The sequence below is a fragment of the Enhydra lutris genome, unplaced genomic scaffold (genome assembly GCF_002288905.1).
Source record: "Enhydra lutris kenyoni isolate GAN:26980312 unplaced genomic scaffold, ASM228890v2 scaffoldscaffold2, whole genome shotgun sequence".
NCBI classification, from domain to species: Eukaryota; Metazoa; Chordata; class Mammalia; order Carnivora; family Mustelidae; genus Enhydra; species Enhydra lutris.
The window spans coordinates 12,101,311-12,118,127 of NW_019154086.1; the positions used below are offsets into that span (position 1 = coordinate 12,101,311).

General features: G+C 34.3%; 1 protein-coding gene across 1 annotated transcript in view; it reads right to left on the minus strand.

The window, feature by feature from the left end:
• The window catches only part of LOC111147545 (phosphatidylinositol-4,5-bisphosphate 3-kinase catalytic subunit alpha), an 81,382-nt gene that overhangs the window by 25,262 nt on the left and 39,303 nt on the right, over positions 1-16,817 (minus strand). The window contains exons 2-6 of the mRNA XM_022503639.1: positions 7,186-7,613; positions 6,473-6,682; positions 4,882-5,132; positions 3,996-4,241; positions 3,373-3,458 (exon numbers count right to left, since the gene is read on the minus strand). Coding sequence (XP_022359347.1) covers positions 3,373-3,458; positions 3,996-4,241; positions 4,882-5,132; positions 6,473-6,682; positions 7,186-7,537 — 1,145 coding nt within the window. The 5' untranslated portion in view covers positions 7,538-7,613. The remainder of the gene's footprint in view (positions 1-3,372; positions 3,459-3,995; positions 4,242-4,881; positions 5,133-6,472; positions 6,683-7,185; positions 7,614-16,817) is intronic.

Genomic DNA, 16,817 nt, shown 5'->3' on the forward strand with positions numbered 1-16,817 from the left:
CATCATAAGTGTACTCCTAATCCCCATCACCTGTTTTGCCCATCCCCCCCATAACCTCCCCTCTGGTAACCCTCTGTTTGTTCTCTATAGTTAAAAGTCTGTTTCTTGGTTGGTCTCCTTCTTCCCACTTTGCTCATTTGTTTTGTTTCTTAAATTCCACATGACTGAAATTATATGGTATGGTATTTTGTCTTTCTCTGACTCATTTTGCTTAGCATTATACTCTTTAGCTTCATTCATGTTGCTGCAAATGGCAAGATTTTTTTAAATGGCTGAATAATATTCCTGTGTGTTTGTGTATGTACAGCTCTTTAGCCATCCATCCATCAATGAACACTTGGGCTGCTTCCATAATTTGGCTACTGTAAATAACAGTGCTATAAATATAGGAGGGCACATAGCTTTTCAAATTAGTGTTTCCATATTCTTCCGGTAAATCTAGTAGTGAGATTACTGGTTCATAGGGTGGTCCTTTTTTAATTTTTGGAGGAACCTCCTTACTGTTTTCCACAGTGACTGCACCAGTTTACATTCCCAGCAATAGGGCACAAGTGTTCTTTTTTCTCCATAAACTCTCCAACACTGTTGTTTCTTGTGTTTTTTATTTTAGTCACTCTGACAGGTATGAGGTAGTATCTCTTTGTACTTTTGATTTGCATTTCCCTGATGATGAGTAATACTGACCATCTTTTCATGTGTCTATTGGCCACCTGGATGTCTGACTTCTTTGGAGATGTCTGTTCATATCTTCTGCCCATGTTTTAATTGGGTTATTTGGTGTTTGGGTGTTGAGTTTTATAAGTCCTTTATATATTTTGGATACTAACCCTTTATTGTCATTTGTTGACCTTCAGAGGCTGTCTTTTAGTTTTGTTGTTTCCTTTTTTTTTTTTTTTTAAAGATTTTTATTTATTTGATAGAGATCACAAGTAGGTGGAGAGGCAGGCAGAGAGAGAGGAGGAAGCAGGCTCCCTGCTGAGCAGAAAGCCCGACACTCGATCCCAGGACCCTGAGACCATGACCTGAGCCGAAGGCAGAGGCTTTAACCCACTGAGCCACCCAGGCGCCCCTTGTTGATTGTTTCCTTTTTTATGCAGAAGTTTTTTATTTTAATATAGTCCCAATAGTTCGTTTTTGCTTCTGTTTCCCTTACCTTTAAAGATGTGTCTAGCAAGAAGTTGCTGTCTGTATTCTCTTCAAGGATTTTGATGGATTCCTGTCTCACATTAGGTCTTTCATCCACTTTGAGTTTATTTTTGTGTATAGTGTAAAAAAGTGGTCCAGTTTCATTTTTCTGCATGTGGCTGTCCAATTTTCCCAAAACCATCTGTTGAAGAGACTGTCTTTTTTCCACTGGATAGTCTTTCCTGCTTTGTCGAAGATTAGCTGACCAAAGAGCTGAGCGTCCATTTCTGGGTTCTCTATTCTGTCCCATTTATTGATGTGTCTGTTTTTGTGCCATTACCATAGTGTCTTGATGATTACAGCTTAAGGTCTGGAATTGTGATGCCTTCAGCTTTGGTTTTCTTTTTCAACATTGAGTCTTTAGGATTTTCTATATAGTGTATCATGTCATCTGCAAATGGTGGAAGTTTCATTTCTTCCTCACCAATCTGGATGCCTTTTATTCCTTTTTCTTGTCTGATTGCTGTGGCTAGGATTTCTAGTACTATGCTGAGTAAAAGTGGTAAGAGTGGACATCCTTGTTCTGTTCCTGATCTTAAGGAGAAAGACCCCAATTTTTCAACACTGAGTATGATGTTAGCTGTAGGTTTTAAATAGATGAACTTTATTATGTTGAGGTATATTCCCACTAACATACTGTGTTGCAAGTTTTATCATACTTTGTCGAGGGATTTTTCTGCATCTATTGAAAAGATCATATGGTTTTTATTCTTTCTCTTATTGATGTATGGTATCATGTTGACCGATCTGTACTACTAAACCAGGAATAAATCCCACTTGATTGTGGTGAATGATTTTTTTAACGTATTGTTGGATTTGGTTTGTTAATATTTTGTTGAGGATTTTTCCATCTATGCTCTTCAGAGATACTGGCCTGAAGTTCTAAACTAGAGAATTCTTGAAGAAAAGATAATCAAATTTAAGTCCTATCTAAATAGCTAATTTACTAAAATTTTGAGCTTTTAATCCCATATTATTAAACAAATTTACCTTTTACTTTTATAAAACTAGTTTACTTTAAGTACTTGAAATAAATAGGATATATCTACCCAATATTATTTTGGGGTCTTTGGTTGGAGCTTGCTGAACTTCTTAGAATGCTTATAGTTTTCAACAAGTTTGGAAAATTTTTGTCCAGTATTTCTTCAAATACTGTTTTTCTGTTCCTCACACAGACATCTCACCCAACCTGTGAAATACATGCAGTATGGGTGGGAAATAAACTTTTCCTGCTACAACAAAAATTTAAAAAGATCCTGTAGTTGTTTCACAGTGTAACTTCTAACTAAATGATGTACTTCTGACTGACAATAGTTCAGGTAGGGTAAGGAATTATTGTACTTCCTCCTAGTAGAGAAAGCTATCACCTCTTTGAACTTCACCTAGGCTCTAGAATGGTGGCCATCTCTAGCAACTTAATTACAAGACCAGAACTTTTTCTTGATTCTCTTAAACTCAGTCTAAATTCATTACAAAATTTACTTCTGGAGGTTTTACTAGTTGTCTCTATTGCTAGTCTATAAAATTCACCTTTAATCTTTAGTAACAATTTGAGTGCTCTTAAGATGTTTCTATTATATTCAGGGTAGACTCTTAATTCCCAAATGATTCTATAAAGAGCCAAAGAAATAGCAGGATGGCAAACTGTTGGATTATATTACCTTTTATTTCTTCATTGCATTTCTAGGCAGTAATCATTTAAAATGTTCCTCCAAACTCCCCCTCAGAAATGGATTTGTTCCCAAAGACTCTTTATTTAAATGTCATAAAGATCTACTCTTCTGAGTGATATGAGTGCCTCACAGTAGTCTGGCTCTGAAGTTGTTTGCCAACTCTCATTTCTTCTAATGTAAATGTAAATGGAGGTTAAGAAAAAAATCTAGGTTTATGGATCTAATGTGGGGAATCATCAGCACAAAATGTAACCATATTCTGTTCTCTACTTGATATAATGGGAAGAGAAAATCTGAAAAACCCTTCAGATAACATTTTATGAAGAACTGACAAAATGAACCTGTGAAAGATATTCATTTGACTGAAAGTTCTTATGGTCTATGTGTAAATGTCTGGTTAATTTAAATGACTTGTTATAAAACTAATGATACAAAAAAAATTTACTACTTTTATTGATTACACTGCTAAATACTAACATGGCTTTTGGAAATACAAATCCATATACTTCCTTACCTGGGATTGGAACAAGGTACTCTTTGAGTGTTCACATTATCGCATAAGGGTTCTCCTCCATGATAGATGCCTGTTCGAACATAGATCTTAAAAAAGAAAAAAAGAGTATGTGTATAAAAATACATACGAACATAATATATACACACATTACAGAACTAATATTATTACACAATCCCTTTAGGCCAGGTATATAATTCAGAGTTTTTCATATTATAGAAAGATAAATTGGTACATATACTAAATATCACTGCATATTCTTAGCAGTTGCAACAGTACTCCATAAAGACATTAATATTTCTGCAACAAAACATATGCATATTTACACTAAATGGGATATATAAAAGCTACAAAAATTCTTTCTTCAGGTTAGGTCAGGTTTTGCTGCCAAATGAATTCTATAAAACTCATGGTTTTAAGGACTTAGATTATGGAAATTAAAATGATTAGAATATTAGAATTATGGATATTAGCATTACAGACAAAGGACTGTAAATGGTGCACAGCTAAGGGAGAGGAGTGGTTTTCTAGCTATCTGAAAACAGTGCAGGCCAACAGATTATTATACATAGTTCAGTAAAAAAGTTTATGTAATTTATATAATAAGCATCAACCCTTGACTTTACCTTGTCAATGTCTCGAATATTTACATTCACATAGGTTGCACAAAGGATTTTTATTCTGAGTGCACTATTTATAACCCAAAGGGATTTTGTAGATGTTTCTCCATTCATATATGGTGTAGCTGTGGAGATGCGTCTGGAATATGAAGGCATTGTGAAACAGTCCATTGGCAGTTGGGAATAAAGGCTTTCTTTAGCCATGAGCATCAAATTGGGCATCCTCCCCAGCATTATACAGCTTCTTATGTACTGTAAAAGATTAAGAGGGGAGGGAAAAAGCCATTTCTTAAAAGGTGTTTCATTTTAAAAGCAACAAACATGTAAGCAAAAATAAATAAATAAATAAATAAATAAAAAAGAAAAAAAGAATTAAAAACAATGACCAGAGGATACTCATTATGAAAACACTGTTTATATCTGAACAATGTTAATCAGCTTATCCATGTATCTATAGTCGGACTCGAAATATCAATATATAAAATCTAAAGGAAAAAAAAAGCATCTGTTCTCTGAAATTCATCATCAATCTCTCAAATTAAATACAGCATTTTTTTTAAACTTTAAAAAAATTATTTATTTATTTTTGAGAGAGAGTGAGAGAGAGAGAGAGAAAGCACAAGCAGAAGGAGAGGGAGAAGCAGGAACCCCACTGAGCAGGAAGCCTGATGTGGGGCTTGCTCCTAGGACCCCAAGATGATGACCTGAACTGAAGCAGACGCTAAAATGACTGAGTCACCCAGCTGCCCAAAATAATTATAGAGTATTAAAAATAAACTTATGAAGCTATTCACTAATACTAATCATTGAATTTTCAAAATGTCCTAAAAATACAGATACTTGTCCCCAACTTTTACATTTCACATTAATATTTTTGAAGCTTGTTACTCACCTTATACTGACTTAGAGGATATTTCTCAAGGAAGTATTCATCACATCCACACACTTTTAAAATATACTTGCCCTGATATTCTAAAACACAGAGTTTGAGTTGTTCAGATGATAGCAACATACTTCTGGTTTTTTTCCTGATTGCTTCAGCAATTACTTGTTCTGGCACACAGTCATGGTTGATTTTCAGAGTATACTTCTGCTTGTCATTATTTGGAGAAACTATTACCCAAATCACCACTATTATTTGCCCTATAACAGGGAAACATTAGTAGATGCAATCACCATATATATTTCATTTTTCAAGAGACAAATTTTAAAAAGTATGTACTATGTACTACCATTATTCTAATCATAATCAGAAATGACTTATAATCAAACTAATTAAATACAGGTAAATATCAGGCAGAAATCACAAATCTTTCAAATATGACAGGGCTGCCCGGCCATGCCCAAATCTCATGTTTCATGACAAGTATGCAAAACTGTAACTAGTGGGTCACAATACCTGAGTCAAGCTAATTTCCATCCTAAGCTGCATCACATACTTCCTGAGTACAACCCCTGTGAAGAGTGACTCATGATGGTATCAAAGGTTCAACAGTACCTAAAGTAGAAGAGTTTTTGGCAACTATGGGAAAGAATCATGGAGACTTAATGCAAATTCTGAATCAGAAGGAGAGAAAAGGTGGTGGAAGAAGGGAAAGAATATGAATTTTTAAATGTTTTCCTTTTAAGATCAATTAAGCTGGGAGGAAGGAGGGAAGATGATGAAAATGGAAAGATTAAAACTATGGTAGAGTGGTCCAGGTGTTCACAGTATAATTCTTTCAACTTTTCTGTAGGAAAAGTTTCATAAAGAATGTTGGTGGAAAATGAAGAGAGACTTTCACTTTAGAAGGTATGCTAAGTAGAAAAGAATTTCAAATGAAGATTTTTACATTATACTGCTTTAAACTATTTTGAATAATAAGAGTGAAATAGTAATAAGATGTCTTAACTCATCTACCAACAGAATTTTGTATTTAATACTGTGTGAAAGCTAACTTACTCTAAAACTTCAAATTGAAAACTTCACTTTGTTATCTTGAAAAATACAGAATGTTTATCTGATACAAAGGACATTTCCATTTCCCCAGAATGTATAAATTTCCATGTTCACTTAATTCTAGAAATTGATATATTAAATGTCAAAAGTCAATCTATATGTTATCACTCTTGATCAGATTTAATTATTGCATTTAATATTAAGAAATTTATTTATATGCAAAGTTTTCCCAAAATTTCATAAAGTATTTCTATTTACATTTTTTATTTGTAAAAAGATAATCAGTTGTAACTGTGTAACAATGAATTTCAAACACAAAGTTCTTTAGTTTTATTGTTAAGATACACAATTCACCGGGATCAGCACTGTACGTTCACAATTCAATCAATAAATATTTATTACATGCATATATATTTGGCACTCAGCCATATCTTGTCAGTATAAACAGTCCCTGTCTTCAAGAAGCTTCTCATCTAGGTGAGATAAAAGGAGATAGAAATTTTTACTATAGTGACCAATTATGGTAGATTGACAAGTTTCTTACCTTTATCTAACTTATTATATATGTGCTTTGGCAGTTCTGGTGAAGATTCTACATTTGGAGGATAGACATACATTGCTCTACTATGAGGTGAATTAAGATCCCGAAGATCCACAGCTTCTTTACAAACATTCAGAATATTTCTTCGGAAGTCCTGTACTTCTGGATCTTTAACCATATCAAATTCACACACTGGCATGCCAATAGCAAAACCTTAAAAAAATTATATAAAGAATATAACATTCTCTTAAACATACAGTACAAACATGTTTCTTACAAATGGGGAACTTGACACATTTGGAAGAGTACAATAAAGAAGTCTCTCTGGGTTTAAAGAAATTTTGATGAATACATAAAGTAAGAGTTGACAAAGACTCAAATATTTTTAACATATAACACATAATATATTCCCGCAGCTTGGAGAAAAGGAAGCAAACATCCATGTAATTTTTAAAAAGAGTAACAAAACCAAACTGGGATATAACAACTTTCTTAAAGAAAAATTTATAGGATATTATTAAAAATAGTTCCTTGGCCAAGTGTCAAAAAATACTTTTGATTTGTAATAGTTTTTATTTCAAAATCTATTTATTTAAGGTTACAAAGTCAGTTAACAGATTCAGACAAATATTTTAGTAATGAGAAAATAGTTAAGTTTCATAGTTATTTGCTTTTAGAATAGGACAACAATGCCATTGAGACAAAAACTGTCATACCAATTTCTCGATTGAGGATCTTTTCTTCTCGGTTGCCTACTGGCTCAATTACTTTTAAAAAGGGTTGAAAAAGCCGAAGGTCACAAAGTCGTCTTGTTTCATCAAAAAATTCTTCCCTTTCTGCTTCTTGGGTAACACTTACGAAAATGTAAGAAGATTCATCTTGAAGAAGTTGATGGAGAGGGTACTTTCTTGCTTCTTTAAATAATTCATGCTTTATAGTTATTAATGTAGCCTCACGGAGGCATTCTAACGTCACTATCATTCCATTTGGTAGTAAACATTCTACTAGGATTCTTGGGGGCATCAAGTGGATGCCCCACAGTTCACCTGATGATGGTCTTGGAGGCATTGTTCTGATCCTTTACAAGTTTTACATATAAAACTATTTTAAGGAATTAGATGAGTGGCTGTCCCAAAGCAGAAATCTAAACCAAAGGGGGGAAAAAAAATATGTTAAAAGAAAAACTACAGGAGAATATATTTATGGCATTACTAAATGTAAAAACTCATTTTCTGTAGTTTGAATTGATTAAGGTATTAATAATTCATCTTAAATATTTTGACAGGGACTCTTGCTCCAAATTAGGCTGAAAGAATGGATTCCAAAGGAGGAATTAGAAAAAGCACTTGTATTTAATTATTTAATAAAATCATTTAGTTAAAAACGTATTATTTTAATAGATTTTTTAAGGTCAGGTCTTAGCAAGACAGAGCCGACCCTATGGGAAGAACATTGAAACTAAAATTCCCATCACATATCACTTTAATCATTCTATTTTATGGAGCAACAGAATTTGGACTGGAAAGATCATGGGTCTACTGCTCTCATTTTAAAGGCAAGTAAACATGAGAGAAGTCAAATCTTCCTTTTCACTCCCTATCTCTCTACCCTGTGGTAATGAGAAATTACATGGCTAGTCTTTTTCTTAAATTAACCTTTGTGATCTCCTTCTTTGTATTATTGTCAAGTGACATCTTAGACCATTCTGCTTTTAGAGTATAATCTGTGTATATATTCACTATAATATAAAGTGTCATCAATGCATTTTCCTTGAGATATGATGATAAATTTGAATGATCCATCTACTTTATCACATAACCCAGCCCTAATACTTCTGATTGAAATGAACTGATCTACACACAAATGAGACCCACTGACTCTCTTTGTTAGTAAAATGTTTTAACAGTGTTAAGTACTTGTTATATTTTTAAAAATACAAAGTATTATTAGGATTTGAAGTCCTCATTTTTAAAGATGTCAAAAATCTCTGGGATTCTTTAGAAGATACTACAAAATCCACAAAGCCACAAGTTTATTTTTTGTTGTTCATATTTTCTTTTATTCAGCAAGCTATACTATAAAGGCACAGGAAAAGGTAAACTGAGAGACTATAAAAAAGAAATGAAAGTTAGAGAAATGAATCAAAAGGTCCCAGATAACTTACTATATTTGATTATTCTATCAGGCACCATGGACAACAGTCATACATGATACTTTGTTTATTCACTAAAAATGTATTGGAGCTTAAAAAAAAAAAAAAGTACTGGGGCTTTTCCACAGGACCATGTTGGGTCCTGGGAATATGATAATTTGAAGATGACAGGGCCCTTGCCCTTCCAAGGCAAAGTTAAAAGTATGAAGATTATTGGTTTGTTGGGTATAGGATAATTAAATTCACAGGTAAGTAAATCCAGAAACTTGTCTTTTCTGACTCCTGTACGTCATGCCCTCAACATCAACAAACCGTTGATTCTATCTCCAGAATCTGCATACTCCACTACTACTCTTAGTATCTTCGGTCAGGCCACAATATTTCTTGTCTGGACCACTACTTAGGCCTAAATGGTGTCCCTGGATCTAGGATTGCCCCCTACAATCCATCTTTCACCTTACAGCCAGTGTGAGCCAGAAAGGGCAACAGGGTCTACTTTGAGCAGACTTTTTTGCTGTCTCCAGGTTGCAAACAAGTACTTATAGTAAGCTTCAAAGTTCCAATACATGAAGGAGGTGAGAAATAGAAACAGCAAAAATTTCAAACCCTCCCCCGTCTCTAGAAATATAGAAATCAGCTGGAAGACAATAGAGAATGTAAAAACGATTTTTAATAGTTGAAAACGTTTCTTCAAATTTATGAGACCCACTGAAGTTATAGGATTTAAAACACAATTATTCTATTTCTTACATTTCTAAATGAAAATTCATTGGTTAGTAAAAAGACCAGATGGACCAATCTGTGGGCATAATTATAGAAGTGACTGAAGCTAAGCTTTTTAAAACATACAAAAAAATTTGAAGAATGCAAGGGAAATGCCAAATGACTACTTTTAAATGATGACCTGCCTGCACAAAAAATTCAAATAACAACAAAACCAAACCACAAGCCACACCAAAACAGCAACTGTGTTTATAGTTTTCTTTGCTGAATGGTGCTAACAGGTCCACATTATGGAATCACAAGGGCAACTATTTTATATAATAAATAACATCTCAGAGTCTCATATGTTCCCTAAAAATTAGCAAAAGAGAAGGCTAGTATAGCAGAGAGATTACTGGTTCTAATCTTTATCCTACTATAGTATATTTATGGTCAGTTAACGATTATCGAATATCCAAGACACACCCTTCTCATTAAGAGAATAAATGTGATCATAGCCATAAAACACTTGGAGATTCTGGAAGGCAGGCAATGGCTGGCACTGTGGTAGTACTAAATAGAAGAGAGAGGATTTTAACTTTGTCTTCTGATGTCAGGCCTTACTCTGTACAAATCATTAGCTCAGAGCTCACAAATGTTAGATACAGATTTTGAATCCAGGTCTAGATGATTTCAAAGTACACACTGTAACCATGCTGCTATTTGGGTTTCAGTTATGACCAGGTAATAGTCATTGGTGGTAAATAGGAAAATGGGCTCTAAAGTTACACTGGATTCAATTCTCACTGCCTTAGTAAATAGCTGCTTTGCTTCGGTTTAATTCATCTCACTGAACTTCATTTTCCCCATCCTGTTTTGTTAAGTTGGGATAATGGCAGAAAATTCATCAGATTGTTGTATGAGATAATATATGAAAAACATGTAAGCAAAGAGACTGGCATAGAGTAAGCATTCAATAAATGTTAACTATTAATAAACCTGCAAAGTACACCTACACTACCTTTTCAAGCTTATGAATTATCCAGGGCTGGCACCAGATAGGGATTGGAAAAAGCAGCTTGAGTTCTTTTACAGTGGGAGGCAAGTAATAAGAAGCCTTATAAAGGAGTGCTAGTTTCAAGAGCTAAACCTTGAAGGTAGCACTGGTAATGCCATGCTCACCTACAGGACTGGAATAGTACTGAGTGGCTCAGAGGCTGGTACTTTCATAGCTGTCTCTAGCTTCCTGGACTCCTAATATTCCTATTGAAATGGTACAGTTATCTACAGCTTAAGTAAGAAATCCCTTGCTAACCCCCTCTGCCTTTTTTTGGAGGGATATCTACTTGTTCTGGGCTCTAAGCTAAATGTGCTATGAAAACTAAGGTAAATAAATGTTTTCACTTCGGTTGTTGAGGGACTCAGAGTTCACTGGGGAATGAAAGATAAGAACAACATTGACAATGAAAAATTGTTGTAGGAGAGAATATGAATTTAAGTCATGGGAAATCTCCAACTGCTTGAGGAGGTTAGGGAAGGCATCAGAGAGGTAAAATTTAAGTAGAATATTATAGATTAGTAGGGATCGCAGGAAAGGTACAGGCAGCTTGGACATGAGGAAAGTGTTTTAGATTGCCACAAGAGTATGTGTGCAAAGTCACAGACCATGAAAAAACACAGCCTGTTACCAGCAATACAAGTTGTTTTTTATTACTTGAGTTTGAAGTGCATGGGAATAAGTAGGGTTTGTAGCAAGGAGGGAGAGAGGAGAAGTAGGCAGGGGCCAGAAAGGTGCACAGATTCCTTGTTAAGGAGTTTGAATTTTATGTAGTATGCTGTAAGTAAAGGGAGTCTTCTAAAATATTTTGAGCAAAAGAATATTACATTTTTTTCATGATTTTAAATTTCAGATTTCTAAAAAAAAGTTTCTCTTCAAATAACAGGATATAATCAAATAAGCATTAAACCAAGGTGTAAAAATGGTATCTTCTCAATTCCTCTAATTTTGGGGGAAAAAAATCCCTAGAGTTAAGAAATCAGCATATGTAACTAAATATGCATATGTAATTAAATAAAAGGTCCTTTAACTATAGAAGAAATTAAATGCTGATTAACTAAATCATAAATTAAATGCTGATAAAGAAGGTGGAATTATCTAATGCAAGTGCATAATCTATTTACAAAGGAACTTATTTGAAAAGCAATAGAGGGGAATAAATCACTATAAAGTTAATATTCAATTTAATCTCTATAATTTAGCAGTTTGAAGTCACAACATGTATTCACTAAAAATAAAATATTTTAAGAGTAAAGAACTACTCTATTGGTTTTTTTCCTTTTCTTTACAAACCCTTGTGTTGAGAGCTGACTTTCCATAGATTGCTGTGAACTTTATTCCACTATGTGGGGAACCCTGACCCAGAAGTAGGGTCTGCCAATGGTTTAGCACCAGGTTCCCAATCAATGTATACTGAGTGACCCGTGAGGGGTAACCCTTTTTTTGGCCGTGACCCATTTCCGGGAACAAGGGGCTCTGCACCAGACCTCAGCCTTAACACTACTGAGCGTTTGAATTCAGTATGTCAGAATGAAATATTCTAATACTGAAAAATCAGAACTATTCAGGACTCTTAGGAAATAAGTTGGTTTTACTTTTCCTAACTTTTTATATACCTAATGATAAGCTATTTCAATTGGGGTGCTCCTGCTTTCTTAAAAAAGTATATATAACTCACAATTTACCCTTTTCTTGATGCATTACATCCTTATTATAAAACCAATTACTGTGCTATTCTGAAACACAATACAGCAAAGCACTTCAGTATTATTGAAGAGTCTGAGTGTATTTTTGGCCCTACCCCCAAAGACCCCAGACTGGAGATGATGCTTTTTAAAGTGGCCCCCATCTCCTTGTTTTCCAGCCAGCCTGTGACAGTAGCCTCCTCTTCTTCAGTTACTCACTGTGTTTGGGCAGGAGGCACTTAAAGTCTTTGGTTCTTAGAAGGCCTGAACCCACATTTATTTCTTGGTTAGGGCTCGATCTGCATTAGCAGTCCAAATGAGGGCAATGGTATTGCTCAGCGGGAGTAAAGACAACTTTAAGCACAAAATAGCAGAAATGAACAATAAAAACAGTCTCAGAGTCTCCAGTGTCACTTGACTTTTATTAGTTGAGGGGTTCTTAATTCATTGGACAATTTAAACATCTAATGTGCTCTCTTTCAGCCCAAGAAGACAATGACATTTTAACAATTTGTTTTTTAATTCAAAGCTTTTCTTTGCTTATATTAATATAACAGTATTTTCAGGTTTCATTGTTTTAAGCAAAGATTGTCAAACTATGACCCACATGCCAAATCCAGCTCAACATCTGCTTTTGTAAATAAATTTAAATGGGAACCCAGCCAATAAACTGTGTTCGTATATTGTCGATGATGTTTTCCCACTACAACAACAGAGTTGAGCAGATGCTATAGAGACGACAGAGCTTAAAATACTTAATATCTGGTCCTTTACAGAAAAAAGTTTGCTGGCTTCTAATAAGGCATCAGAATTACCCAATAAATCAATCTGAGAATTTTCTTTCTTTTTTTTTTACAGATTTATTTATTTATTTGACAGAGAAAGAGTATGAGTGTTAGTGAGGTGAGGGACTGAGGAGGAGAGTCTCAAGCAGACTCCCTGCTGAGCATGGAGCCCGATGTGGGGCTCAATCTCAGGACCCGGAGACCATGACCTGAGCTGAAATTAAGAGTCAGATGCTTAACAACTAAGCCACCCAGGTGCCCCCAACTGGAGAATTTCTAAATGGACATCACGTAATAAATCATCCTTAACCCTGCCTTTTGGACCACAGTTCTACAATTTCACTTGAAGTCCTTCGGGGCTGAGGTGGAAAGGAGGCATTAATTTTAAGCTAGTGAAGTTAAGATCCTGAAATAGGAAAGTATCTCAGAAGTCACTAAATTGAATATTTTCAGGTTGGGAGATCATTATCTGATACAGAAATTTTTGTGGAGCACTTCTAAAGTTAACTCTAAACATTATTATTTCTAAAATTCATTCCATCATTTTTGCCTTTTCTATCTCTTCACATGCCTGTCAGCTATTAGAATTTTCTCTGGATCTTTTTACCCCCAATTCCTTTAACAATGATTCAAGAGATAGTTTATCTTCATCTTTGTCATTGCTTAAAGTGTTCTTTTGCTAATTAATATTCATCTCAAAATGCAGCAACCAAAATCTAGTATGTATGTATGAATTATGAGTCTCTATAAATACATTCTAAGACTGCAGAGACTTTTTCTGACTTGATTACTTTAAAATAAAATGTATACATTAGATATTTTAATTCAGGCTTCAATTTCAAAAGTGTATCATATTTAAAACAGTTATTTGTTTTTAAAGTATAATATTACATCTGCATCAGAAAGAAATTAAAATAAGAAAGCTACTTTGAAATGTATGCTTGGAAATTTAGGGGGATAGCTATACTGACTCCACTGGCAGCTTAATCACCTCAAACAGCCATAATCTGTTAAAATAAGTAGCTTGTGTTTTCTAGATATCTATGTTCCACAAATACAGAAGCTTCCTAAGTATTTACTGAATCAACAAAAGTTTTACAAATACTTATTTGTTATTTAACTGATATTTTTAACCAATGTTATTTGATTTAATGGACATATATGAGTATATTTAGATATATATTGACAAGATATTTTCCACCCTCATTCTCAGAGAGCTCAACAAGAAAACATTAACATGTAGTTTTACTGCTAACTCAGTTGCATCTCTTTATTTATTCATTAACTAGAAAATATACTTCCCTGTTTTTTTATATTACCAAATGGATCCTTACTTTAGTCTGATCAGGACAAAATAAAAACTTGCCTCTATACTTGCTACAGAAATAACATGATTAAAATCTGGATTAATAATTCTAAGATCTGATTACTCTCCTTAAAAGTTACTTTAAATACTTCATTACTTACTCCCTTTTCTTAATGTTACCCAGACTCTTATGTATATGTCTATAATTGTACCTTAATACATTCTTATTAAAGTTATCTATATCCATATTTGACTTTCTAGTAGACTATGAACTTTTTCAGGATAGGATCTTTTTTGGGGTCACTACAGTCCTAGAGCATAAGAAGTAGGAAAACTAAATTGTTAAAGTTAGCCCAAGGGAAGTCCCAGGGCCTGAAATAAAGAGAAGTAGCAATAGTTAACAGAAGAAAGAGATGGATGAAAACATAAAGGGCAATCAAAAACACTGAGAGACTAACTGGATTTGAAGGTAAGAAGCATAATTTTAAACAAATTTTACTGTAGTGGAAATGCATGGGAAACAAGTGTTTTTCAGCATGATTTTCCAGGAGCCCCAGTAGGGGCCTCTAAAATTCTCTTCCTCTAAGAGTCACTGAGCTGTTGTTGGAGTGAGTCCAAAGGGACAGCTGTAATATACACTAGTGCTGGAGGGATGAATTTTATCCACTTCTTTCAAAATGCTGTCCTTCACTGACCTTTACAAGCTGACCATGAGAAAACAGATTTAACTAATTCTCTTAGTTATTCAGAGAGAGACCTTAACAATTTCAGGGTGGAAAATCGAGTTCTCATGACCGGTATGTAGAAAATTTAAATTCCTTTAGAAGGGAATATAATTCATTTTCACTATTAAATTCACAATACTGTGAAATACACTTCAGAGATTTAAAAATACATTTCAGAGATTTAATGATTTATTTAAAACAAGAGTTCCCAAATATGAGGTTCATAGGTGGGCTCAGGAAGGGTCTGTGCTAATCGATTTAAAAAAAAAATAATGACAAATAATTAAGTTCTAAGTCAGTAATGTCTATGTCAACATAGACTTTTTTTTTTAAAAGATTTTATTTATTTATTTTGAGAGAGAGAAAGAGAGAGCATGAGTGGGGAGAGGGGCAGAGTAAGAGGGTGAAGTAGACTTCTGGCTAAGCAGGGAGTCCAACACAGGGCTCAATCCCAGGACCCCGAGATCATGACCTGAGCGGAAAGCAGATGGTTAACTAACTAAGCCACCCTGGTGCCCCTGTAGACTTTTGATTATCAATAAATGTGAACAAGGACTTTTTATTAGGTGGGTTAAAAGAATCTAGTGTGACTAGCAGAACTGAGGGTAAACAAGCATCAGAGTTACTAATTCAGTATAGATTAATACTTGATCTTAGATTATTAAAAAAGGAACTTGAATTCTATATTTTATATAAAGAAACCTCACTAAACCTCAAAATATGGAGTCACTAATTTTCCCAATTTGAACTCCGAAAATTCAAATTTTAGTGTGTGATAAAATTTCTTAAAATTTAAGATCAAAAAGAGACTAAATATTAGTAGATAGAGGTGATAGGTAGACATATAGACAGGATTATGAGGAAAAGTAAACATAGTTAAGGTACAAAATACAAAAAAAGATATTTCACAATATCATACAATTTAAAAAGACAAATGACTCTTCAGTGACATAGAGTTTTCCAGGAAATATTTATTTTCTCTTTGTGAGGGAGTCAAGGCAGATTATCATAGTTTCACATAAAACAAGCAGCAGGCAGTCAAAAGTCAACAGTAAATTAGGCAACTCTAGAAACCCCATTTACGTTTTTAGATCCAGATGGCAGTAGTTGGTAAGTTATGATTCCAAAATATAGAACTGAAAGAATGACTAATACTTCAAATGAAAAACACATTAATATTTTGCCTTATTTTTCTAGTAGTAGAATACTTTTGCTCTAATACTTTGATTTCTCCTTATTAACCAGCCCACCTTATGACTGATGGCATGTACTGATAAGGCAGGTGGACAGAATCATGGGTGCCTCTTTCTGCCCAAAGGACAAAGCTAATGATTCCATAAAGAAAATCTAACCAGTGACTTGAGCTTTAACATCTTAATACCTGGAACAATTAATCAATGGAGCTGAAAACATTTTGGAAGCCTCTACATTTTTTTCAACTATGGTATTATTCACTGTTGAGTAGCAAAGAAAACAACATATATGAACCCAGTCTAGTTCGAGGGGTAGAAGAGAAATGGTCTAACCAGGGTTTTTGCTTTTGTTGAGATCATTGCTCTATCATCCTCAGCTCTACCAACCTTATGGAGAAATCTGCAATTCTCTTTTTTTTGTTTTTTAAAGATTTTATTTATTTATTTGAGAGCAAGCAAGGTGAGGGGGGAAGGGGCATAAGGATAGTAAGAAAGTGTCCTAAGCAGACTCTGCCGAGAGTGCAGAGCCCAACATGCGGCTCGATCGCACAACCCTGACATCACAACCTGCGCAGAAACCAAGAATCTGTTGCCTGACTGCCACGTAGGTGCCCCAAGAGAACTCTGCAATTCTTTAGACTTCTCCAGGAGTTTCCTTATTTGCACAAAGTGAATAAAAATAGTTATTATCTCACAATGATTGATAAGAGTTAAATGAAACAATATATGTAAAATCCTAGCAT